Source organism: Mustela lutreola, chromosome 16 (assembly GCF_030435805.1).
Source record: "Mustela lutreola isolate mMusLut2 chromosome 16, mMusLut2.pri, whole genome shotgun sequence".
Classification (NCBI taxonomy): Eukaryota; Metazoa; Chordata; class Mammalia; order Carnivora; family Mustelidae; genus Mustela; species Mustela lutreola.
Window position 1 is genome coordinate 35747580 of NC_081305.1, and position 27166 is coordinate 35774745.

Here is a 27166-nt window from a genome sequence, read left to right on the forward strand (position 1 = left end):
ACAGTGCAGGAGGGTTGAATATCTTTCATGATACAAATCTGAAAATCTGTAACCATCAAACAACTCCCATCTTGCCCATCCCCCAGATCTGGCCACCACCACTACACTTTCTGCCTCGGAATTTGACTACTGTAGGTACTGCATATAAGTGGAATTGTACAAATGGACTCAGGATTTTTCTTTCCTTTTTTTTTTTTTTTTTTGTGACTGGCTTATTTCACTTAGCATAATGTCCTTAAGGTTCACCCAGGTGGTGGCATGTAACAGGATTTCCTTCCTCTTTAAGGCTGAATAATGTTCCATTGTATGGATATTATACATTTTGCTTATCCATTCATCCCTCGGTGGACATGTGGTGCTTCCACATTTGGTTGTTGTGAACAATGCTGCTATGAACACAGGTGTACAAGTTATCTCTTTGAGACTGTGTTATAAATTCTTCTAGATACTTTTTTAAAGAAGTGAAATTGCTGGGTCATAGGGTAGTCCAATTTTTACATTTTTGAGGAACCATCAGCGGGTTTTCCATAGCAGCTGCACCGTCTTGAGCCTCATTTTGGGACCCTTGGGGCTTTCCCCGCTTCGTGGCTTCTCAGCACTCCTGTGAGTTATTAATGTCTCTGTTTGACAGAAGAGGGAGCTGATGCTGGCCTTGTCCAAAGTTGTCCCGCAACACGGTCCAGAGCTAAGACCAGAGAGGAGGCTGCTGGGCTCCCTTGTGAGACTCAGTCCATGCCAGACACTCACCTCCTCACCCCCACCCCAATTCACATAGACCCCAGGAGTGGGGTTGTAAAGAGCAGTCACAGCAGGGGCAACTCTGAGAGGGAGTGTTAAACCCTGGGGGTTAATGGCTCCCAGGGTCAAGTCCTTTCCTCTGAACATCATCAGGGCTCAGAAGGCCTTCCCGACCTCTAGCTGGGGTTCCAAACCCAATGTCGCAACGTCTGGGTAATGAAAATGGATGTGAAGTGGACCCAGGGGCGTTGCCAGGGTACAGCAGGGTCTGTCAGGAATGGGAGCTGCTTCTCGGTTATGCAGACATGCCCAACACAGCCAGACCTATTTGTTCAAGAGAAACGAGAAGTCTAGTCTCTATGACTAGTTGATGATTTTTAAAAAAAGATTTTATTTATTTATTTATTTATTTATTTATTTATCTGGGAGGGAGAGAGAGAGAGAGAGTGGGGGGAGGGGCAGAGGAAGAGGCAGAGTGGTTTTTTTTTTTAATTTTTAAATTTTTTTACTAACATATAATATATTATTAGCAGGTACAGGTCTGTGAATCACCAGGTTTACACACTTCATAGCACATACCTTCCCCAATGTCCATAACCCACCACCCTCTCCCTACTGCCCTCCCCCCAGCAACCCTCAGTTTGTTTTGTGACATTAAGAGTCTCTTATGGTTTGTCTCCCTCCAGACCCCATCTTGTTTCATTTATTCTTTTCCTACCCCCCAAACCTCTCATGTTGCCTCTCAGCTTCCTCATATTAGGGATGTCATATGATAATTGTCTTTCTCTGATTGACTTATTTCGCTAAGCATAATACCCTCTAGTTCCATCTTGCCATGTCATCACAAATGGCAAGATTTCATTTCTTTTGATGGCTGCATAGTATTCCATTGTGTATATATACCACATCTTCTTTATCCATTCATCTGTTGATGGACATCTAGGTTCTTTCCATAGTTTGGCTATTGTGGACATTGCTGCTATAAACATTCGGGCACATGTGCCTCTTCGGATCACTTCATTTGTATCTTTAGGGTAAATACCTAGTAGTGCAATTGCTGGGTCATAGGGTAGCTCTATTTTCAACTTTTTGAGGCACCTCCATGCTGTTTTCCAGAGTGGTTGCACCAGCTTGCATTCCCACCAACAGTGTAGGAGGGTTCCCCTTTCTCCGCATCCTCGCCAGCATCTGTCATTTCCCGACTTGTTAATTTTAGCCATTCTGACTGGTGTGAGGTGATATCTCATTGTGGTTTTGATTTGTATTTCCCTGATGCCGAGTGATGTGGAGCACTTTTTCATGTGTCTGTTGGCCATCTGGATGTCTTCTTTGCAGAAATGTCTGTTCACGTCCTCTGTCCATTTCTTGATTGGATTATTTGTTCTTTGGGTGTTGAGTTTGCTAAGTTCTTTATAGATTTTTGGATACTAGCCCTTTATCTGATATGTCGTTTGCAACTATCTTCTCCCATTCTGTCAGTTGTCTTTTGGTTTTGTTAACTGTTTCCTTTGCTGTGCAAAAGCTTTTGATCTTGATGAAGTCCCAATAGTTGCCCTTGCTTCCCTTGCCTTTGGCGATGTTCCTAGGAAGAAGTTGCTGCGGTTGAGGTCGAAGAGGTGAAGCAGAGTGTTGTAAGCAGACTCCCCACTGACTGGGGAAACCTCACACAGGCCTTGATCCCACAACCCTGAGATAATGACCTGAGCTAAAATCAAGTGTTGGATGTTTAACAACTGAGCCACCCTGGGCCCCCGCTCTTGCCTGATTTTAATAAAATATGCCTGACCTGGGGTTTCCCGTGGGATAGTTGTCTTAGTTCACGCTTTCTTCACTTAACTGAAAGGGAGATTGAGGTCTAGAGAGGGGAGCCCAGGTATCCTGCCTCCAGGCCACAGTCCTCCTGGGGCCGAAGCAGGTTTCTAAGGCCTTCATAGACATCTGGTGCCCACCAGCGTCCATCACAGGTTACTTCAGCCTTCCTTGGCTGCTTATCCCCTACAATCCTGAGAGCAGAGAGTACCATCTCACTGAATCCAGCCTCTCCCTGGTGTCCGGTCAGGGCAGAGGTAGTCAGGTATTGGGGTCTGCTGGTTCTAAACACAACTTACCTTACTATTATAATTAATGCAAGGGCCCTTTTTCCAGATGAGAAACTGAGGCCAATAAGCCATGATCATTGAGGGGCAGCAGCAGGCATCTGAACCCAGGTCGGGGTGACTTGAAAGTCCTTGCTTTTAAGGCCGTATTTTTTCTCTGCCCCAGGATCTCCATTCATGTACAGGAGACAGATAACCCTGGGGAGATGCTTGTGACAAGAGGGGACAGCCTCAGACCCACGCCGCCTGTGGAGGCTCCCACAGCTGCCCATCCAGGTGAGCAGGACCCATCTGGGCCCACGCCCCAGACCCCTGCAACCAATTCAGAAGAACAGATCCCGAAAGGAGCCAGCAAGATTTCCCCACTGCAGAAACAGAGCAGCCACGAGAGAGTAAAGACAGAGGAGGAGCAGGGGCCTGGGGCTGAGTCCACCACGGGACCAAGCGGGGCCAGGAGGGACAGAGGAAGTGATGCTGGAGCCACAGGCTGGCAGCAGGACAAAGGCATGGGAGCAGGAAATCCTGAACCCGGGAAGGACTGCACAGCCGGAGGTGCTGAAGCAGGAAGGAGGTCGCCCCTTGGAGCTGAAGCTGGGAGTGTGGTTCTGGGTAAGTGAACCCATTGCTGGGTGCCCCAAGGTGAGTGAGTTTGGGGGCCTACTCCTAGGGTGCCTTCCTGCAGCTTCCAGAGAGGTCTGGGAGAGCCTAAGACTTAGAATAGCCTACCAGTACCTGCTGGGGCTGGAGAACAAGGCCTGGAGATGCAGTGGGCTGAGTTTGGGGTGGCTATAACAGTAGGGGAGGAAGGAACCCATGTGGATTTCTCAAAGCCACCAGCCTGACTGAACTCTCCACCATGGGTGGCATTCTGGATTGAGCCAGGGAAGGATCCTGCTAAAAAAAATCTATGTTAATAGATGTTAACTGATGTTAACATCTATTAACTGATGTCAATATTTGCCACCGCACCCAGTGAGTGAGTTCTCGTCCTGGGGTACAGAAGGGTGTGCTGGGGCTGCTGACCTGCTTTCTGTCCCAGTGGTGGTGGGACGGATCCTTGTGCTCTTGTGACCCAAGTGTCCTCAACTCCTCCAGCCCTTACGGACACACTCTCCTTGGTCTGAGCCCTCATCCCATGTGGCGGCAGGAAGGCTGATTTCCTGCCCTGGGATTTCAGGAAGTCCCCAAGGAAGGGCTGTGTGTTCTGCAGGTCATGCCGGGGCCCCTTGCCACTTCTGGGCTCTGCAGTTGCCCTGTCATAGTGACATCTCCAGCTGCTTCCTCTTCACCTGTATGACTCAGTCCAAGTGTGGACAAAGGCCTCCTTTCACTCCTAAAACACCACTGAAACCAGGCGGAGACTCCAGAGTCCTTTCTGGGGCTTGGGGTGGTGATAAAGCCAATGTGAACTTAGGGTTCTCAGTGTACCAAGCCACGTGCCTTTGTGCTGGTGTTTCCCCTCATGGGCTGGTGGAGGGGGGATAAATGGAAACACACGGGAAGTCAAGGAACACGCTCAGGGCCACGGAGACAGTGCTGCCCTGTCTGGCTTCAGAACCTGTGTGCAAACCTTGTGGCTCTACGGCCCCTCAGAACAGAAGGCCCGTAGTGCGCAGCAAAGGAAACTTCAAGCCAAATTCTAGATTTGGAATCTCTGTGGCACACACTCAGCATCCAGGCTCTCTCAGACTTTCTAGATCCCAGGAAAACAGCAGTAGCAGGAGCAACAGCCCATACTTGTTACCTTTGTGATCCGGGGCTCAGGGCTTGCTTTTGCAGATACAAAAAGGAAGGAACAATATTCTCTCCAGGCAAATTCAAGCTTCTACTTTGGGGAGCAAAAACTGCTTTTATTAAGATGAACTAAGAGCGGGGCACCTGGGTAGCTCAGTGGGTTGAAGCCTCTGCCTTGGGCTCAGGTCATGATCCCAGGGTCCTGGGATTGAGCCCCACATCAGGCTCTCTGCTCAGTGGGGAGCCTGCTTCCCTCCCTCTCTCTCTCTCTCTCTGCCTGCCTCTCTGCCTACTTGTGATCTCTGTCAAATAAATAAATAAAATCTTAAAAAAAAAAAAAAAAAAGATGAACTAAGAGCAAATAGCCGTGGTTTCATGGCAGGGTAGGTATATGGTTTCAGAGGCAGGAGAGTTATAGGTGGAACACTCTGAGTGAACCATAACAAGCCCAGAGAAACCCAACGCAAGCTGCTGACTGCCTGCCATGGAGTCGCCCAATCCTTAATATGCAAACCAGCTCAAGTCATTGTGTTTGGTTCTGTTTTAGTCCTTTATTTCAGGCAACATTTCTAGGTTCATACTACCTCTGAAGTGCAAGATTTTTCCTGAAAACTTAGACTATTTTTATTTTTCCAAATGTTGGTGTCCTCGGTTTCCCCTCTAGGCCCACTGTCCACTTCCAGCCTGTTGGGTCCATGGTCAAAGGAACGAGACTGATACAAAGCGAAGGTCAAGCAAAACTTTATTTTGCGCCAAGTGTCGAGAATCAAACTGACTGGTCAGGGCCGTCTCTTACAAAGAGGTGACCCTTCCCCACCTCACAGACTAGCTTTTATAGAGCAAAGGCCATGTGGTTGAGCCTGGCTACACACAGGTGGCCAATGAGATTACAATTTACCCTAGCCTATCACCTTGGTCAGAATTGGCGCCCAAAAGGCAGGGCCCACTCTCCCTGGTAGCTAGGAAGACAGTATGCACGCTCCACTGTTTAGATGTCTCCACCTGGCCTGACCTGCCCTTTTATCTGGGCTTTGCAAGTAAGTTCCTCTGGGAGGAGCAGGGTCAATCTACAGGGTTTACAGCATAGGGTCAATCTACGTTTACAGCATAGGGTCAATCTAAGTTCACTGCATAAACAACAAAACGGCTTCCTCTGGCTAAGTAGGCCCTTGCATTCCCCCCCTTTCTTTGGAGATTAGTCAAATCTTTGACTTTTCAGCCAGTTCTATGTTCTGTTGTAAGGGGTTATATTGAGCATGTAAGACTAACATTTACAAATGACATTAGGACGTTTATAATGCAGGAGCCAAAAAGTAACGTTAGGGTTACTAATGTAAGGTTAAAGCACGGTCGGGTGAGGAGTTAGCCATTCACCGCTTTGTAGAACCTTTTCCATTTTTCCTAATTCCGTTCATCTAATTTCCCACCGATACTTTACATAAACAGGTAACATAGGAGCAACAATACACAAACAGGTAACAATAGGAGCAACAATAAACTCATAGTCTTTTGAGTCTTAGCTTTAGTCCACGGTCAGCGGGGTCCATCGTCTGTGGCTTCCATCTCTGGGGGGCATCCTTGTCCTTGGCTCTTTTGACTTACACAGCCCACCTCCCCCGAAGCTGACCCCGCTGTGGGCTACCTTGAGGTCTGTTTGCCCTGTGAGATCAGAAGGTGCCCAGGGAGGGAGGGTGGAAGGGAGCGTGTTTATTTCTCCAGCTGCCTCCCTGTCACACCACCCTGGCGGGGGTCTGCAGCCTGTGCCTTCAAATATAGTTCCATCATTAAATTCTGCTTGATCACCCTGTTCAAGGGTGCCTTCCGTTTCCTGCTGGCTGCACAGATCCACCCTGTATCCCCTCTCAACGTCAGTGAACAGACTGGGTAGAGCTTCTCCACTTTGCAAAGAGCACCACTGTAGGTGACGAGAGATTTGGGTTTGACTCCCGTCTGTCACTGACTCACTGTGTGCCCATGGGGCCAGTCACCTCACCTCTCTGAAATTCAGCTAGCTCCTCTGCCATATGGGTGATTCAATGAGGTGATCCTTGAGAAGGGCGAGGGGCTTGTCACTTGACCCAAGCAGGTGGCTGAGTGGAGGAGGCTGCACTTAGAGGCTCACATCCTATTGTCTCCCAAACAGATGACAGCCCAGCCCCACCAGCCCCCTTTGAACACCGGGTGGTGAGTGTCAAGGAGACCTCGACCTCGGCAGGTTACACAGTGTGTCAGCATGATGTCTTGGGAGGGTAGGTGGGCTTCTGCTTTGATGAGGGGCAGGAGCAGGAGGGATTGGGGGCAGAGACACTTGGACACCTGAGCTGGCATGCTGCTGGATGCTTCTCGGGAGGGGGTTGGTTGAGAGCCAAGGCCCGGGGTGGGATAGAGTGCAGAGCATGCTAGTGACTGGCTAGCCTACAGAGAGTGGGTGAGTGCAGGGGAGCACACATGGTATATGGGCATGGGCGGGAGCCATATGCTGGAGGTGGTAGGGCGGTCTGGGTGGTGTGGAGTGAGGGCAGTAGTTCCCTGGGGTATGGTATACACCACTTACAATAGGGTGAAGATCTTCTCTAGGTTTGAGAATAACCCATATGGTGTAGGGGTAATGGTTATAGTGCCTCCGGGGTGCAGGGTAATCCCCATGGTGTTTATGAACAAAGGGCAGGACCAGAAAGCCAGAGATACAGGATGGCTCACCTTGGGCTCTCAGCCTGCCTTACCATCATGTCTCTGCAGGGGCCGGTTTGGCCAGGTCCACAGGTGCACAGAGAAGTCCACAGGGCTCTCGCTGGCAGCCAAGATCATCAAAGTGAAGAGTGCCAAGGACCGGGTGAGGCATCTGCCCTGGGCCAGCTAGTACCTTGGGCCATGTTCGGGGCTCCTATACTTCCTTCTTGGCTCCCTGGCCCCATGCTTCCCCAGACCCCTGAATGCTGATCAGGAACCCTGTCAACTTCCCTGTCTCTTTTCCATGATTCCCACACTCTGCTCAACACATCACCTCATACCCTGGGCAGCAGGGTCCCTCTGGACTTCCAAGCTTCCTTCTTGGGTCTCAGGTTCCCTATCTGTGGAATGGGGGATTGAAGTTAAGTCCCTTCTGTTTTAAGAACTGGTTTGGGTCATGAGTTGGAGACCTGATGTGAGAGCAGAAAAGGAGGAAGTGGGCATGCATGTGTCCTGGGAGGCACAGCTGGCTCATCTTTCTGACCCATTTCTTGGAATCTCCTCTCCTGTCTAACTCTGCAAGGAGGATGTGAAGAATGAGGTCAACATCATGAACCAGCTCAGCCATGTGAACTTGATCCAGCTCTATGATGCCTTTGAGAGCAAGAACAGCTGTACACTCGTCATGGAGTAGTGAGTATCTTGGGAGATGGAGTAGTGACTTCTCTGTGGGCCAGGACTCAGGACTGGGGCTTGGAGCAATAGTTCTAGGCAAAATTCTCCCTTCCTCTTCCCCTTGCCCTCTCTGGGTTATGTAGGGAATATCATCACCTCCAATATGGAGCATGGAGGACAAAGCCATTTGCTGTAAACCAGCAGTAAACCTGACTCACTCACTCAGATATATGTCAGTTTGGCCTACAGTTTTCAGTAATTTTGATTCAGGTGTTAGCAATTGGAAATTGGGAAATTTCACATGGAAACCCAGCTATCTTGTTTTTTCTTAAAAATGTGAAAGAACTAGTAATTCTAGACCTGTGTTTCCAGCTAGAAATGGTGTGCTAGAGCTCCTAATGGCTGACCTTTGTAGACAGGGCAACCAGTGTCTCATTTGTCCCAGTCCCCACCATTCCCAATTACCCCTGAAGCTGAGGCCAGGGGCTCAGAGGCCATTTATTTTTGTGCTTGTGTTGCTATTTTCCTTCTGGTAAGGTTTGTCATGTCATGTCTCTACCATGCGTGAAAAACAAAGATAGACTAAGGGGCTGTATTTTATAGAAACTTTTGACTCAGATCTGGTCTTTTTTGCTCGATTTGGGTTCTTGCCATGTAAGTACTAATTGGCTCCTGTAGGCAAATGAGTTTATTACCTTGACTTAGAGTATCCAGAGCGAGCCTGGATTATCAACACTGAAGACAATTCCCAGTCTTCCTTTTGGCCCATCAATTCCTTTTTACCTCCTGCCCTCTGAGCTGGGAATAGGCCTAGAACAAAGATCTCCATGAAATCCAAGATGACAGTGGCTTCAGGCTTTTCTGGGTTGGCCTCTTTTGACTCTTGGTGATAAGAGTGGACAACTCCTCTGAGAGCCTTCCTTAGGCCAGTGCTTGTCTCTCTCTTTGTCCTGGCAGTGTGGATGGGGGTGAACTCTTTGACCGGATCACAGAGGAGAAGTACCAGCTGACCGAACTGGATGTGATCTTGTTCACCAAGCAGATCTGTGAGGGGGTGCATTACCTTCATCAACACTACATCCTGCACCTGGACCTCAAGGTAAGGCTCCACCTGGGCTTGCGGTGGTGGTGGTGGTGCCGGGGTGGGGGGGCAGGGATAGGGTTCCTGCTCTTCTGTGGCAAAACAGCAAAAAACAATCTTGAGAAAGAAGAACAAAGTTGAAGGATGCACATTTCCCAATTTCAAAATTTACAGCTAAGCTACAGCAACAAAAACAATGGGTTATATGTATGAGGATGAATAGATAACTCAATTGTATACAACTGAAAGTCCAGTACCAAAACTTTATATTTGTGGCCAATTAATTTTTTGAAAACGATTCAATGAGGAAAGGATAATCTTTTCAATGGACACCATGCTTGCACCCACATGCAAAATAATACACTGATACTATACACAAAAAATGGATTGTGACTTAAATGTAAGACCTAAAATTATAAAATCGTTAGAAGAAAACATAGGATTAAATCTTTGTGACCTTGTATTATTAGGCAGTGATTTCTTAGAAATGACTCAAAAGCAAAAGCTAGAAAAGAAAAATGGATAAATTAGACTTAATCAAAATTAAAAGCCTTTGTGCTTCAAGGGATATCATCATGAAAGTGAAATGACAGCCCACAGAATGGGAGAAATATTTCCAAACAATATCTCTGATAAGGGACTTGTATCTGTAATATGTAAAGAGATCTTACAACTCAGTAATTGAAAGACAAATTTTAGAATGGGCAAAGGATTTAAATAGACATTTATCCAATAAAGATATACAAATGAACAATAAGTACATGAAAAAATTCACAACATCATTAGTCATTAGAGAAATACAAATCAAAACTACGGTGAGATACTGTTTCACACCCATTAGACTAAGCTAAAATAAAAAATAAAACTGACAGACAATAAGAAGTGTTGGCTATGATGTGGAGAAATTGGAACTCTCATACTTTTTTTTTTTTTTTAAAGATTTTATTTACTTATTTGAGAGAGAGAGAGAATGAGAGAGAAAGACCATGAGACGTGAGAGGTCAGAGGGAGAAGCAGACTCCCTGCCAAGGAGGGAGCCCAATGTGGGACTTGATCCCGGGGCTCCAGGATCATGACCTGAGCCGAAGGCAGTTGCTTAACCAACTGAGCCACTCAGGCACCCTGGAACTCTCATACATTGTTGATGAGATTGTAAAATTGTGCATCCACTTTAGAAACCAGTTTGGCAGTTCCTAAAATGTTAAATGCAGAGTTACCACATGACCTGGTAATTTTACTTCCAGGTATGTGCTCAAGAATATCAAAAACATAAGTCGACACCAAAACTTGTACATAAATGTTCTTAGCAGCATTATGCATAATAGTCCCAAAGTGAAAACAACCTGAATATTCTCTAGCAGATGAACAGGTAAACAAATACGGTATATCCATACAATGGAATATTATTCAGCTCTGAAAAGGAATAAGGGAGATACTGTTACATACTACAATATGGATGAACTTGAAGGACATGGTGCTAAATGAGAGAAGTCAGGTGCAAAAAGGTTGGTGTTTGTATGATTCCTTTATATGAAATGTCCAGAATAGGCAAATCCAAAGAGACAGAAAATAGGTTAGTAGTTATAAGAGAGAATGAGAGAGAATGGAGAGAATGGAGAGTGACTGCAGATGGGTATGAGTTGTGTTCTTTTGGAAGAGATAAAAATGTTCTAAAATAAGATAGTGAAAATCATTACGTAACTCTCTGAATACACTAAAACCTGTAGAATCTCACACGTTAAAATGATGAATTTTATGATAGCATCATTATTATATATATTATTATTTATATTTCAATAATGCTGTTATAAAAATTAAGTTCACTAATTTCTTTTTACCTTTTTATTGTGGTTACTAGAAAATTTTGTAAATTATATATGTAGTTTACACATTATGGTTCTATCAGGCAGTGTTGTTCTAGACTTTATAAAGAAGACGTGGAGACTTTAAATTACCGTTCTCCTGCTCCTATCTGAGAACTTGTATGACTCCATTGTACCATAAATAACAATAACACCTTCTGTTGGGCAAAACAGAACCTGGTATTTTCTTTGAAAGCCGTACGGTGTTTTCATACATGTTATGTGATTTGATTCTCATACCTTCCCAGGAGGAAGGCAGGAAGTGGTTATCATTCCCATTTTATAGACAGAAACACTGAGGTTTCAGGAATGAGAAGGGACTCACCTAGGGACACAGACCTAGATAATAGACCCCTAGACCTCATCTACTAGGCCCTGGGTTTCCAGAGCTGTTCTACCATAAATCCTCCACGTGCACCCGCCCCCATCCCATCCAAATTTGCTTTGCAAAAGCAGCAAGCACCATTCCACTCTCCCTCTGGGCCTCAGAGCTGATCTGAAGAACTTGAGAGGAGAGGCCTGTCAAGACCACCACCTCCATCCCATGGGTCACAGCTATCACCACAAAATGGGAGACTGACGTTGAGCAGCTCTGATCTCCTTGAACAGACTACTGAAGCTTTGGTCCCTATCCCTGAGATTCAGTGATATAATTAGTCAGGGTTGGAGCCTAGACCATGGGACTTTTGAGAGTTTGCCCAATCATTCTAAAGGAAAGCCAGGGTTTAGAACCATGACCCCAGGCCAGCATTCTCAAACAAGCAGCCTATAGGTCAAGCCTGCATCACAAAGGTGTTCTACTTAACTCCCGCACATGGACGTATGTTTAAACTGGAGTTGTCAATATTTAAAAGCATGGAATTTTCACATAAAGATATATACTCTGGCTTCTCTTGAGCAACTGGGCCTGCATTCCTGCATGGTGACCAGTGGCTGGAGCTGCTTTACACAGGGCAGAAGTCCCCCAGTTCCCTACAATCCATACCACTCCTTATTGTCTCACATCAGTCCACTTCGTTTTTGTGATCTACATTTTCCTGTAGGAGCACTGTCCTGACCCATTCATTCTCTTTGAAGCTGGGAATCTGAGGCCTGTTGACGTAAGTGTGGGAGTTGCGCACCTTCTTGGCTGCTGATTGAGCTAAGCAGACCTCTCTTTCTTTCCCAGCCGGAGAACATACTGTGTGTCAGTCAGACAGGACATCAAATTAAGATCATTGACTTTGGGCTGGCCAGAAGGTAAGAAAGTTATATTTTGGCACTTTGACAAAACTCCTGGGGGACTGCTTGTGGCTCTTTTGGATGTGGTTACCCACAGTTCAGCCTTTTTTTTTTTTTTTTTTAGCGTGCTAGCATTATTTTTATTTTTTTTTCATTTTTTAAAATTTTATTTCTTTTCAGTGTTCCAAGATTCATTGTTTATGCACCACACCCAGTGCTCCATGCAATACATGCCCCCCTTAATACCTACCACTAGCCTCTCCCATCCCCCCACCCCTCTCCCCTCCAAAACCCTCCGTTTTTTTTCTGAGTCCACAGTCTCTCATGGTTCATCTCCCCACTCTGATTTCCCCCAACTCATTTCTCCTCTCCTTCTCCCCATGTCCTCCATATTATTCCTTATGCTCCACAAGTAAGTGAAACCATATGATAATTGACTCTCCCTGCTTGACTTATTTCACTCAGCATGAGCTCTTCCAGTCCCATCCATGTTGATATAAAAGTTGGGTATTCATCCTCTCTGATTTTTGAGTTTTGGAACTGACACAGAAACCTCTGTCCCTGACAGGCTGGTAGACTTTGATTGTGCAGAGATAGGCCTTGTTACTAGCCAGGGGGGTGGGGGTGTGGCTTCATGCTTCAGACTCTGCTTCTCCTTAAAAGGCTGTAGGATTCATTTTATTTCAATCCCCCTGTCTGAACAGAGAGCATGTGACAGGTTAAAAGAGGACCACTGCATGGGTGCAGGGGGTGGGGGTGTCAGATCAGTTCTATTCATCCCTGAATAGAACCTGGAGCTAGGATGTGCTGAGCTGTATGAGGTATCCAGAACCATCCCTGCCCTCTGGGAAGTGAGTAGTTTAAATAAGAGGACGCGTATGTCCTAGTGTAGGCTGGTGTCCAGCTGAGTGGTTCTGGGCCTCTCAAGACTGAGTTAAATCTTGGTAAAATGATGATAAAATGAAATGCCTGCTAACATGGGGCAGTTTTGAAGGTTAAATGGAATAATATGTCAACAGGGCAGACCCAGCCTAGAAGGGTGGCTAGGTTCTCCAGTTTGACTACACAAAGTAAACATGTAACTTAAAAAACATCTTAAAATCCCTTAAAATGCCTAGAGCCTAGTGAAGGATGGTTTATCCATAAGTACTTTTAAGATCTTGTCCAGTCAAATGTGTGATGAACACTCTGGCCCCGGGCACACACAGCTGGGTATACGGGTTCCTAACAATGGCGTTGGGTAGGGCTGTCCCCCAAACCTTTAAGCACCCACAGTCTACTTCCTCCAGAATTCTATTTCTACCAGGAATCACATTTCTCTGGGAATCATATATTTTCTAGTTAGGTCTCCACAGTGCACCTGAATTTTCAACTCTTCAAATTTTCTCTCATCCTGCTAAACATTTACCACAAAGAAGTTGTTTTTGCCCCTTTATAAACCTAACAGTGTCCTCCACTCCATCCACCACAGGGGAAGAAAGCAAAACCTTGTCCCCGCGGAGACAGAGCCATTTGCCTGAGCTCAGTCTCTGCTGTCCAGACCTGCCTCCCAGAAGTAGTAGTCAAAACCACAGTGGCATCTTCCTAGGTCCCTCCCCATTGGTGAAGTGATAACTTTGCTTCTTTTGCAGGCGCAAAAGATGCATTTTTCAATGCCAACATGATGGATGAGGCCAAGGGTGATGTTGTGAGAGTTAACAGCAGAGGAAAGTTCATATATTCCTACTGTACCTTTAGGATCCCTATTACACTGTGTACTGTTTTTCATGAACGGTATGCCAAAGCCCCCAACCCAAATGCTTCAAAATCACATTCAATCCATGATGTAAAAAATTACTTAATATTTTCCTAAATAACGTCTTATCAAGTTGGGAGACATCTTATATGCTTGCGTTCTTATATGCTATAGCAATGTCTCTGAATCTATTTTATTATTATCATTGCTTGCCTTCCAAAGTGTCTTTTTCGACATTTCTTTCCTAAGCATCAGGCTCCCTTCTCATGGAAGTAAATGCTGCAGTTGTCCTTTGTATCTGTTTATGTATCATAGCCCTTTGGAGAGCCACAAAACATTGCCCTTCCAGGAACCAACGCTCACGTAAGTGGGGCAAACTGAGAATGCACAGCCTCCCACAGTGTGTATGTGGTACCCTCCCAACTGCCAGATGTCCGATTGCCAAATGAGTATTTACAGTGACAAACTGAATTCAGAGCAAGGATTTACCAGTTGAGGCAACTGGATTCTGGGAAGTCTTCTCTGAGCAGCTGGAAGGGAGGGTTGTTATCTGCAGGCAGTAGTATGCTGGCAAAGATTTATCAGCTCTGGGGGGGTGGGGGCTGGATGGAGATGGGGTTCGACTTGTAGCCTTTGCTAATTGCAGCTGAGTTCAACCTACCAACACAACATCACTGAATGCAGATTGGGAGGAGATGTACACTCCTGTACTCTTGAGAACCAGCTCCAGCACATGGTGGTGGAGGTGGGAGTGGTGGTGGGGGGTGTGGGTGATGGGGGCTGGTAGAGGATGTACACCAGGCCCGCACAGGAAGGGAGGAGCTGGGGTGGGACGGGGGGGGAGGCAGATACAGTGAAGATGAGGGTGTTACTAGGGAGTCCTGAATGTCCTGCTAAGAAACTGAACATTATCCTATCAGGCATCGAGTTACCTAGTGGGGAGGTGAAAAAGGTTGTAGGACAGCCTACCAAACATGTTAGTCCAAATCTATCCCCAAACTCTCAGGCAGTCCATCTCAAACTGTCAGATAAATTCATTAACCTGGTCAAAGGCATCGATGACAATAATTTTGCTGATGGCCCAAAGGCGGAGGGCAAGGCAAGTTCAAGACAATAAACACGGGGAACCACACTGAAGAGAAGGCCACCCACGTGAAACTGCTGGGCACGGGGGAAATGCCGGTGTCTAAAACACATGGTGCTCAGGAAACCACACTCAGCAGAGATGGGCTGACAGAGGCACTGGCTCCAGCTGGAGGTAAAAGGAAAACATCGGAAACAGCCTTAGCAGTCTGGCAACCTGGCCATTGGGCAAAAGGATTATTTGGCAAGTTGGATTTTGCCAGATTGGCCTGCATGTCCTTCTAAGAGGAGGAATCTGTGGGGGGAATGTGCAGGTTGAGAGAGCCTATTTTATATGCCAGAAGAAGCAGTGTTTGTAGAGAAGAAGGAAAAGCCAATTTCCCCCTAGAATACAAACTGTAGGAAGTAAAGTGGTATTTCTGGGTGGAGCTATTAAAGATGCTGAGGTGTACAGTCTGGGGATGGCCACCATCATGTAGGCAGGGGTGAGGGTCTGGGGGGTTGGCACACACAGATCCTCAGAGGCCAGAACATCCAGCCAGAGGGACCAGTGTTATACCAGTGGGCAGTGAGACCCATCAGTGGGTCTAAGTAGGGGCCTATGGGTCAAGGATGGGGGCAGGATAGGAAGTATCTTGTTAAAGTTTGGTCTCCAGAATGTTGGGTGCAGGGTTAGGCTTCCTGACTACCAGTCCGGTACTCAGATTGAAATACAAACCTATTTCATCAGATTCTTTGGCAGGGCAAGGAAGTGCCTGCCCCAGCCTCCGTGAGGCTGCAAACTCATATGTGACCCTATGGTCACAGAGTGCCTTAGGAATTTGGAGAGGAGGTCTTGGTGGATATATTGAAACAGCTTTGGTGTTAGTTAACTGCCACAGTACTGCTGTGTGACAAACCCCCCAAACTGCAGAGGCTTAAAGCTGTCATTTATTCTCATCCACTCATTTGCGAGTCATCTGGGGTGTGGTATGCTGGACCCACTCATAGCCGCTCAAGATAAGGAATCTTGTAAACAGTTGTTAAAATGTACCATTAATTAACGATTAAATTGTATGAACTTACAATTAAAGAACTTATATTTTCAAACGTTATCACTTCCTAATTATTTTACTGCTCCTGCAATTATTGGTGCTTGTTGAAAGACCATGGGATGGCGCGCTACAGCACGTCGCTTCCCAGCTCTGCATCCAGACATTCATCATGTTTGAAATCGGCCATCATTAAATCAGTATTTATACCACTACAAATGGCAAATGCTGCAAATCAGGACCTTTTTTTTTTTTTTTTTTCTTAATCAGATAGCTGGTTGTTAAACATTTACCCATGGGCCAGTGGTTGGGAATCACTGATTCCTGACCACCAAGGGGACTCGGGCTTGGATCTAAGACGCAGGTCAGTGAGGGCAGAGCTGCTCTATGTGTCTCCCATTCTCTCCTCATGGTGGCGGCGGAGGAACCAGGAGGCAAGCTATAACGGTCTAGCTTGGATGGGCCCCGCTATCATACCCCCTGCATCTCACGTGGCCGAGCCAGTGTCAGTGGGGTGGGGCGAGTGAGTGACAAAGTCACAGGACACAGGATGTGGCTCGGAGGCGAGATGAAGCAGTGAGAACAAGGCAGCCTCTGGGAAGGTGGCTTCTAGGGGCTGAGAGCCTGGGTCTTCGCTCCTCTCTCTTTTCTTCTCTCCTTTTATGCGGGGGTGGGAGGGAGGTTTCAGATCTTTTATTGTGAAACACCAAACATGCATTTTAAAAGCGAAAGTACACTTAAAAACGTATATTTATATCACAAAGCCCTGACCACATCATAGTTGCAAATACATTTGCTAGAATGTGTGTATCTACACTACTATGCAAGACAAACCGATTTCTACACTAATATTAATATACTATCAGTAGTGATAGATATTTTGTACATTTTTAAAAGAAAACAACACACTGTTTTACAACAAAACCATAATTAAGATCTTCATCAAGGCTTCTGGATCCATTTTCTTTTTTTTTTTTTTTTAAGATTTTTATTTATTTATTGAGAGAGAGGTAGTGAGAGAGAGCATGAGCGAGGAGAAATCAGAGGGAGAAGCAGACTCCCCATGGAGCCGGAAGCCCAATGCGGGACTCAATCCCAGGACTATGGGATCATGACCTGAGCCTAAGGCAGTCGTCCAACCAACTGAGCCACCCAGGCGTCCCCTGGATCCATTTTCTTAACAAAAGATTCTTTCCCTACACAATGAATCAAATACTGTATTGTCCTCTTCTTCTTATCGGTCACATAGATGCTGGAGGACGCTGTGGCATTCCCTGGGGACTTGTCTGAGCAGAGTAGCTGCTTGTTGTCCAGGGGAAAGCTGTCCCTTTCAGCTCGGCTCCTTGGCCCTGAGTCAGTTGCCAGGGTCTGCCAGAGGAGGGATCCTGCTCTCTCCTTGCTTCGCGTTCAGTGAGGCTACCAAGATGATCCTGGTAGCTCCTTTACTGGATGAAGGTAGGCTGTGTTAGCACAAGCCTGCGTTTATCTGGCTCTCAGTAAATTTGGAAAAGAAAGCTCTTTAACAAGTCACCTCCCTGGTTTAAGGGAAGCAGGACACATTGGCAGGATTTTCATTTTATTCTCAATTGCCTTATCTGTAAGATGAGGAGGGTAATCTTAGAGACTTCATGGGGCTATTGTAAGAATGAGAAGAGATTATATATATATGGAAAACCTTTAGCCTGGCAAATAGGATGTGTCCATTATATTTTATAAATTAATACTTTAGGGGCGCCTGTGTGGTTCAGTAGGTTAAAGCCTCTACCTTGGGCTCAGGTCATGATCCCAGGGTCCTGGGGTCAAGCCCTGCATCAGGCTCTCTGCTCAGCAGGGACCCTGCTTCCTCTTCTCTCTGTCTGCCTCTCTGCCTACTTGTAATCTCTGTCAAATGAATGAATAAAATCTTTAAAAAAAATACTTTATTTTCTTTTTTTAGGAACAATCTTAGGTTCACAATAAAATTGAAGGGAAGGTGCAGAGATTTTCCATGTACTCCTTACTCCCAGTCAAGCTCCCCCCGCCCCCAACCAGGGTAGTACAGGGCAGTACATTTGCTACCAATGATGAACCTACACTGACATATTATCACTCAAAGTCCATACTTTACATTACCATTCACTCTTGGGTTTGGACAAATGTGTAATGACATGTATTCATCATTTCGGTATCATATGGAGTATTTCTAAGCCCTACAGATCCATTGTTCTCTCACCTCTGTATCCCTCCCTTCCTCTCCCCACCCCAGGCCCTGGCCCCCACTGATCTTTTTAATATACTATCCATAGGTCTCCATAGTTTTGCTTTTTTTGGAATGACATTAGACTCATACAGTTTGTAGCCCCTTCAGACTGGCTTCTTTCACTTAGTACTGTGGGCTTGTTTCCTCTATGTCTTTTCATGGCTTGATAATTTGTTTCTTTTTAGCTTTGAGTACTACTTCATTGTCTGGATGTACCACAGTTTATTTATCTACTTACCTACTAAAGGCCACCTTTTTTTTTTTTTTTAAGATTTTATTTATTTATTTGACACAGAGAGATCACGAGTAGGCAGAGAAGCAGGCAGAGAGAGAGAGAGAGAGGGAAGCAGGCTCCCTGCTGAGCAGAGAGCCCGATGCGGGACTCGATCCCAGGACCCTGAGATCAGGACCTGAACTGAAGGAAGCGGCTTAACGCACTGAGCCACCCAGGCGTCCTAAAGGCCATCTTTGATGTTGCTCATTACATTTTAGCTAGAGACTTTCTGAAAGTCCACAAATTCTAAAAACCACCTTTGGCCACCTCCTTTCCCATTCATCCATCAACTCTCTTCCTAACCTTTATTAATCTTCCTATTCAGAACCATTTTTCTCTTTTCTTTTTTTAAAGATTTTATTTATTGGGGTGTCTGGGTGGCTCAGTCGTTGGGCATCTGCCTTCAGCCCAGGTCATGATCCCAACATCCTGGGATCAGGCCCTGAGTCAGCCTGCTTCTCCCTCTGCCCTTCCCCTCCCCCTGCTTGTGTGCTCTCTCTCATTCCGCACATGCTCTCTCTCTGTCTCTCTCTCAAATAAATCAATACGATCTTTAGGTTTTATGGATTTATTTGAGAGAGAGAGGGACAGCATGAGCAGGAGGTAGGGGCAGAGGGAGAGGGAGAAGCAGACTCCTTGCTGAGCTGGGAGCCCATCTGAGGCTCAGTCCAGACCCCTGGGATCATGACCTGAGCCAAAGGCATCTGTTTAACTGACTGAGCCACCCAGACGCCCCAGAACCTTTTTTCTCATTCTTATTCTTTTTGTAATTATGTAAAACACACATGAAACTTATCATCTTAACTGTTTTTGAATTAATTCATTAGTGTTAAGTATTACTCATTGTTGTGCAACCGATCTCCAGAACCCTTTTCATCTTGCAAAACTTAAATTCTGTACCTGTTAAACAGTAACTGGTCACTTTCCCCCTACCTCCAGCCCCTGGAAACCACCATTCTACCCACTGTCTCTGACTGTGACTAGTCTAGGGGTGCCTTTTCAAGGTGGAACCATACCAAAACACAAAAGCATTTGTCTTTTGTGACGACTTGTTTCACTTAGCAGAACGTCCTGGAGGTTCATCCATATAGTAGCACGAGTCAGAATTGCCTTATATAGTAAGACCGAAGAATATTCCACTCTATGTGTCTACCGCATTTTACTTTTGCAGTCATCCATCAGTAGACACTTACTTTATTTCCTCCATTTGGCTGTTATGAATAATGCTGCTATGAATATGGGTGTATGCATATCTCCTCAAGTTTCTGCTTTCAATTCTTTTGGATATATATGTAGGAGTGGGATTGCTGGATCATATGGTAGTTCTATTTTTATTTTTTATTTTTTTTAGGAACTGCCATATTGTTTCCATAGCAACTGCACTATTCTACATTCCCACCAGCGAGGGTTCCAGTTTCTCTACATCCTAGCCAACTCTTGCTATTTTCTGGTCTTTCGTTTGTTTGCTTGTTTTATAGCAGTCATGATGTGCAGTGATATCTCCTTGTGGTTTTGAGTTGTATTTTCCTGATGATTAGTAATCTTGAGCACATTTGCTTTTTCTAATTCTTACTGTCATCTCACCAACCAAATGGCTCACACCACAAGAGCAGGCCTCCATAGACAGCTGCTCTCCAATTTGTGCTTCTTCGTGTGGCTGCATGATGAATAAGATATATTGACTTTCTCTCCTTTTCACGTTGCAGTTGCCTGGAGGAAGAGTTCTGTGGTTTTCTGATTCTCCCTAGTGACTTAGGAAAGTCTGAAGTTGGGGCAGAGTTATGATGCTTATGTGGTGATATGTGAGGTCTAGACAACATGGCAGACAGGAAGGGCTGGGAATGTCTAGCTCCAACCCGGAACTAGTCCCAGCCTCCACATCTTCTCTCCGGGCTCACTCCCATGGTCCTCTGCACCCTCTCTTCACTAGGTACAAGCCTCGGGAGAAGCTGAAGGTGAACTTCGGCACTCCAGAGTTCCTGGCCCCGGAAGTGGTCAACTATGAATTTGTGTCCTTCCCTACGGACATGTGGAGTGTGGGAGTCATTACCTACATGTTGTGAGTGCCCAGGAGCCTGGCTCCCATCGTGGAACAGCCCTTCACAATTACTCTGTCTGAGCAGGGAGGGACTTAGGGTATTTATACACTAACTCTTATCAGTCGTTGCTTGTGTGCTGATGCCGAGGACCTTGGTTCCCTGAAACTTCTGGGCGGATAAAGCAGCTTCCACTGGAGAGAAAGCTCTCTAGCAAGGAAACGCAGGTGCTGCAGTACAACAGAGTGCTAAGGAGAGGAGATGCACAGGGCAGGACACGGGCTGCTGCATCATCTAACCTTGTCCTTCCTGCCCTGCACTGTTTTCTCTGGACTGAGGAAAGCAGAGTTAGGATGGACTGAGATGAGATATGTGCACTGGTTAAGCATTCTCATCTCTGTGACCTCTCTGGCTTTTTTCCTCAGAGGCCCAATCAAGTCATGCTTTGCTCCCAGACTTATCATTACAGTGCAGTTGCTACTGTGCATCCCCACACTTTGTTTGGGTGTACTGCATCAGGTGGGGGGAATTTGAGGCCCAAGGCCAGCCAGTTAGAGTATCCTGTCCCTCTGCCCTCACTCTAGAGGGACATAATGAGCCAGTTTTCCTTTGGCCCCCAAGGCCTGGGGTAGTTTCTAAGCTCACCAGGTTGTCTCGGAGACATGTTAAGGTATTTTAAAATTAAGTCAATATGTACCTGATAAATGGACATACTGGACTGGGTCTCAGTTTATTCTTCACTTCAGGCTTAAAGGAAAATAGGTGAGCATGACTGGGGATTTATTCAAACCCTCTTCATGCCTCTAAATTTTCAGTCCTGCCGCTTGTTCCTCTAACAGAACACACTGGACTATCTCCTGTAGAGAAGAAATGGGGGAGCCTCTTGGTTCTGGCTAATGGTCTTGAACCTTGTAAGACCTCTAACTCTTATTGCATGTTGGCATATATGGCTTCTACACACTGATGGTCCTTTCTCTCCTCTGTAGACTCAGTGGTTTGTCCCCATTTCTAGGGGAAACAGATGCAGAGACCATGAATTTCATTGTGAACTGTAGCTGGGACTTTGACGCTGATACCTTTGAAGGGCTGTCGGAGGAGGCCAAAGACTTTGTTTCCCGTCTGCTCATCAAAGAGAAGAGGTACCCTTCATTGCTTGTCATTCTGAAGCCATTCTGACCATGACCACCCATCTGGGTGCTGTGAAGGTCAGGCTGATGCTGGGTTTCCTCTGGACCAATTCTGTCCAAGATTTCTTAGTCTTCCACTTCATTGGAGCTAAAAAAGTAGCAGGGGAAGAGATGAAGGAAATCGTTAAAAAAATAAACAACTAGGAGCATAAAATCTAGACAGAGTTTTAGAAAGGACCACACATATAAATTAGTCCTACTACTAAGTTATCACTTCTAATGGGCTAATGTTGAAAGAAAGTTGAGACATGCAGATGTTATTCCCCAGAATAAAGGCCAGAAAACCTTTTGTTGATAATGAAGGCCAACTTCGTTTTCAGCAGCCCTATCCAATTCATGGGTGGAACCATGGAGTTTTATGATAATCAGAAACTAAGAAACAATTGCAAACAACCCAGGGCGAGGTCCAAGAATCTGAGCTCTGAGACAGCCCATAGTTCCTTGGCTTTTCCTATTTTATTCTTTCCGATTGTGAAAAGTTATGAGAGGAAAAATATTTTTAATTCAGATGAACAAAACTGACATTTTTCTCTGGAAGGAGAGACAAGCTTCTTTCAAGGCTCATGTTCATAAGAGCAACTTCTTAAGAGCAATTCTAGGCCCAGCTGGCCTTTCTACTCCCTGCCTTGATTCCCCAGCAAACTCTGAGAGAGATGATTAATCACTGGGCTACTTTCCCTCTGTAGAGGGCAGGGGCATTTTGCCGATGACTTTCTCATACTTTTAAGGAGGGGAATTTTAGGCATGAGGAGTTCCTTTTTAGTACGTGGCACAATCTGCCCGAATGATTAATCTGTTCCATTGACTCAGACTTCTTAGCCCCCGAACTATCTTCTGGACAACCAGAAAAGGCAACCCTAACTAAGTTTCAACTTCTCTTTGATTTCACAGCTGCAGAATGAGTGCCGCACAGTGCCTGAAACATGAGTGGTTGAATAATTTGCCTGCCAAAGCTTCAAAATCCAAAGTTCGTCTCAAATCCCAGTTATTACTGCAGAAATACATGGCTCAGAGAAAATGGAAGGTATCTGTTTTTTCTTAGGAAGGCAGAATGTGTCTTTAATGAGTCCTTTGAGAGAAGTGTAGCTGTTTTTACTTACATTTTCATTCTAAATAGATTTAGGAGAAAAAAAAGTGTCTTATGTCAAAACCTGTTATCTTGATTAAAAATGCCACCTACCACAAACATCTGGCATAAAAGTGGCATTAAGTTCATACTTAGGTGGACACTTGTAATGACAGAATGAAGTTTGAGCATATGTTCCCAACGACAATAGTAGTAAAGTGCCTGGAACTTACTGCCTGCAGCTTGAGATCTGATTCCTGCATGTTTCAGGAAGAAGGGCTGGGAAACCCTATTAGGTTTTAAAAGCTTCATAATTTTGTTTACAAACCAAACACTTTGGTTCTATGGACATAAAATCTGTCTCAAAAACATTTGTCCTCCAGGAAATTGGCTTTCCTGCATCTTAATATCAACTCAGATCCTCACTAAAGAACAAAAAACAAAAGCCTTTACTTAGAAAGCCAGCCAGTATACAAATACACATACACATACATACTCTATGAAATAAAAATACCCCAACATTGGCTAAATAGAGTGTGATGCACTCAGATATTTTCTATTCTGTGGTATTTGTTTTCATTCAAAAAAGTGCGGGTCATAACCCACCAATTTGACTTCATGACCCTGTGGTAGATTGTGAATCGCAACTTGAAAAACAGTATTCCAATGGACTCCATTTTTCATATGAAAAGGGCAGGATAACCTATTTTCTCACTTCATACTTGCTCCAGAATGCCCCCAAATCATGTGGCTTCTGCTAGAAGTTTGCCACAAACTTGTTTTCTCCATTAAGTTCTCAGTTTTGAACAAGCCCAAGTGGCTAAACTTGGTTAAGTCCTTTTATTGTTCTTAAAGCAATTGGTCTAAAAATATATTTTTTTCTTCTTTTCTCTCCTTAACGTCAAGAAACATTTCTACGTGGTGACAGCTGCCAACAGGCTAAGGAAATTTCCAACTAGTCCCTAATTCTCAACACTGCGGCTCCCATGGGCCCAGAAATTTTTGAGACTGGTGATGAAGTGATGACTCAAGATTTTTAATAATTCAGTCTTGTACTAATATTGATTCCTCTTATTTCGTAAAGAAATGTTATAGCTGTTGCCTTCCTTCTGGATGAAAAGTGGCTGTAAGGAAAGTGACCTACAAACTTTTTTTTCTGCCTTATAAGATCATACTATGTTGAAATGCTGTGTTTACTTTTCAAGTATAACTACTTTGGGTGATAAGCGTAGGCATGCTTTAGGTAGGTAGGAAAGCTTCTACTTTGTATATGTCAAATTTAAAGTCTAAACTTATTCTGATTAAAGAACTAAATAGACTATTACACGGGGCATGTTATTCAGTGCTATTCCCTCCAGTACAAAGAATTCTTAGAATTTTGATTTGCTCGAGAGTGAGCTGACATTTTACTATTCTACCCTGCTCTTGTGGAAAGCAATGTGGATTTAGGGCAATGGTCCTCAAACTTGTTTTAACTTGTGTTCTCTTTTGAGAATCAAAATATGCATCCTTTAATATTCTTTGAAACTTCAAAATATACCATCTATCCTGGCTAAATCAGAACTATGATTATTTTGAATGTGCTTTTTAAATCTCTACACACCTCCACCCTCTCCTAATTGACCCTGTCCTGGCATTGGTAGTCTCACTCCTGAACTCCCTTCTACAATAAGAGCTTAGGGTCTAGTAAATCTGGAACTGACAGGCAATATGTAAAAGAGGGATAAGAGTGTAATGATGTTCAGCTTTCTGAGAGAAACACAAATGGTATATCATGAGACAATAAACTGCTCTGCTACAGCTTTATTAAGGATATACCACTTTCAGGGGTGCCTGGGAGGCTCAGTGGGTTAAGCCTCTGCCTTCAGCTCAGGTCATGATCTCAGGGTCCTGGGATCAAGTCCCCCCATTGCATGGGGCTCTCTGCTCAGCAGGAGCCTGCTCTACCCCGCCCCCCAGCCTACTTGTGAACTCTGTCAAATAAATAAATAAAATCCTTAAAAAAAAAAAAAAGGATATGCCACTTTCAGTGTTGTCATTTAACTTATAAAATTAGTAACAAGAAGTACTTTATTATTTGAAAGTAACAAATGCTTTTAATTTCCTTGCTTCTAACCTGATTTTTGTGCTATCTTCATGAACTTCTCAGGTCAGCAGTTTTAATTACCTTTAGCTTAGTTTTTTCTTTGTTGGTTTTTTTTTTAGTTTTTTTAAAATTTTTTTTATTTTAAGTTTTTAATTACCCATGCAACAGTTTCACAGCCTTTCAGGATTTTTGTTCAAATAAAGACCCTGCTTTTTTTGGCAGAGGGCTTGGGTGTCGGGAGGGAGGCAGAAGGAGGCGAGGGGACTCCTACTGCTGCAGTTCTCAAGTTGTAACTTTTCTCCAGAAGGCTAACTTTTGTCGAGAACTAAGATTTTTCAGTACCAGCGTATCCAGGCCTGCTCCAAGCTGCCCAGCTAGTGGATGAATATCAGAACAGAGAGCTGCTGAAAATCTCTCTTTCATGGGAGAGTAATCTGATTTAAGATAATGCCTTATTTTAAAACAAGCTACTTCTCTGAAAAGGTTTTAGGAAGGCAACCTCTAGAAGGAGCCAGAGTTACCTTATAATTCTGTCAGGTACTGTGATTCTTACATCCCTTGGGATTTCTGACTCTTGGGAATGCTATGAATCTTCTCCCCAGAAAAATGTAGTTAGCTACCTTGCTTGATCTAGAGCACCACTGACAGAAGTATTATACCATATACATCATTTAAAAAATTTCTAATAGCTCCCCTAAAAAAACAGGTAAAATTAATACTTTAACACAGTAAGATCAAAAACACTTCAATTTATAATCAACATAGAAACTATTAATGAGATATTTTATATTTTTTCTTCACACAAATCTCCAAAATCTGGTATGTATTTTACACTTAAAATATATTTCAATTCAGACAAGAGGTTTTCATCAGACATGCTTAGTTTGTATTTAGATTTCATGAAATTTACTGTGGAAACATATACTCACATACTCAAGTTGTTTGAAACACCTCAAAGGTTTTCTAATAATGAGGTTATCCATTTTCACATTTAACTTAAATAAAAACAGGAATTTGGTCCTAGAGTTGCATTAGCCGTAAATTAGCCACATGTGGTTAGTTGCTTCTACATCGGACAGGGCAGATAGAGAGAGAATCCTTTACTTATCAGATTTTATTTTTTCCCCCTGTACGCTGTTATTCTTTACCTAGAATCCCCTGAGGAGGGCTTTGTTTAGGTCAAGCCCACACAAGTGAGAAGTAATGTGATTTTAGCCTCTCTTATCTGAAATTGAAGGGAACTTTCAAAGCTCTAAATTTTTCAGATATTTTTAGTTCTCTACTTTACTGGTATTTTTAGATTGCAACTGTGCTGGTATCAACTATTTCTAATGGATTTTCCATTTGAATAGTCATTGGAAACTGCCCGGCAGAGAAACTCCAAAAGATAGGACCCACTTTTTTCACCTGTTAGATTGGTGTGCTTGTGGGGGTGGAATGGGGAAATGGAATTCTTCCACTTTCGTTGGGTATGTGTCCAAATAAAAGTCATACCCACACTTTCACCCAGCAATTTTATTTCTAAAAATTTATCCCTCAGCAATACTTGAACAAGTGGACAGAGATTTAGGCGAAATGTTTACTGTAGCACTGCTGCTAATGGCTGAATGAAAACAACCTCATATGCTTATCAGTATGAATTTAGTTAAATAAATTTAGCCACATCCATATAGGGAAATACTTTGTAGCTGTTAAACATAGATCGAGATGTACTGACCACCACCTTTTATTATAGGAAAATTATAGAACATATATATATATATATTATCATCTCATTTGTGGAGAGAGGTATATGCTTATACCTGCATTAAAATTTTCCAGGATATGCAAGAAACTTAGCAGTGGGGTGTGGAGTATGGGTGATGGGGAGAAGGGGCAGTTCCACTTTTCACTTTATAACTTTCTGAATAATTTGAAATTTGGTTTTTACAATGAGCATGTATTGCTTTTATAATAAAAAATGAGCAATGCAATGTCAATTGTGGACCTTGCTCTGACCTTGATTTGAACAAACAATAAAAGGATATTTTAGAGCATCCAGGAAAATGAAATGCTAAATTGCATATTCAATAATACATAGAATTTCAGGGGCGCCTGGGTGGCACAGTCAGTTAAATGTCCAACTCTTGGTTTCAGATCAGGTCATGATCACAGGGTTCTGGGATTGACACTCACACAGAGTCTGCTTGAGATTTTCTTTGCCTCTCCCTCTCCTGTTCATGCTACTTCTCTCTCCCTAAAAGAAATGAACCTTGAAAAAATAATACATAGAATTTCTATTAATTTTGAGAGTTATGATAATGGCAATGCAGTGATAATGTAGGTTAAATGACTAGGAAAAATGGATACAGT

General features: G+C 44.2%; 1 protein-coding gene across 4 annotated transcripts in view; it reads left to right on the forward strand.

The window, feature by feature from the left end:
• Nucleotides 1-24741, forward strand: part of MYLK3 (myosin light chain kinase 3) — a 46092-nt gene extending 21351 nt beyond the window's left edge. For 3 of the 4 annotated variants that reach the window (XM_059150866.1, XM_059150864.1, XM_059150863.1), the window contains exons 4-13: nt 3001-3443; nt 6712-6817; nt 7308-7401; nt 7822-7931; nt 8871-9012; nt 12025-12095; nt 20370-20498; nt 21462-21614; nt 22554-22686; nt 23635-24741. In XM_059150866.1, the coding sequence (XP_059006849.1) occupies nt 3001-3443; nt 6712-6817; nt 7308-7401; nt 7822-7931; nt 8871-9012; nt 12025-12095; nt 20370-20498; nt 21462-21614; nt 22554-22686; nt 23635-23694 (1441 nt within the window). In that variant the 3' untranslated portion in view covers nt 23695-24741. Of the gene's footprint in view, nt 1-3000; nt 3444-6711; nt 6818-7307; nt 7402-7821; nt 7932-8870; nt 9013-12024; nt 12096-13708; nt 14544-20369; nt 20499-21461; nt 21615-22553; nt 22687-23634 lie in introns of those variants that run through there. The other variant, XM_059150865.1, reaches the window with a different exon arrangement.
• The last annotated feature ends 2425 nt before the right edge of the window (nt 24742-27166 follow it).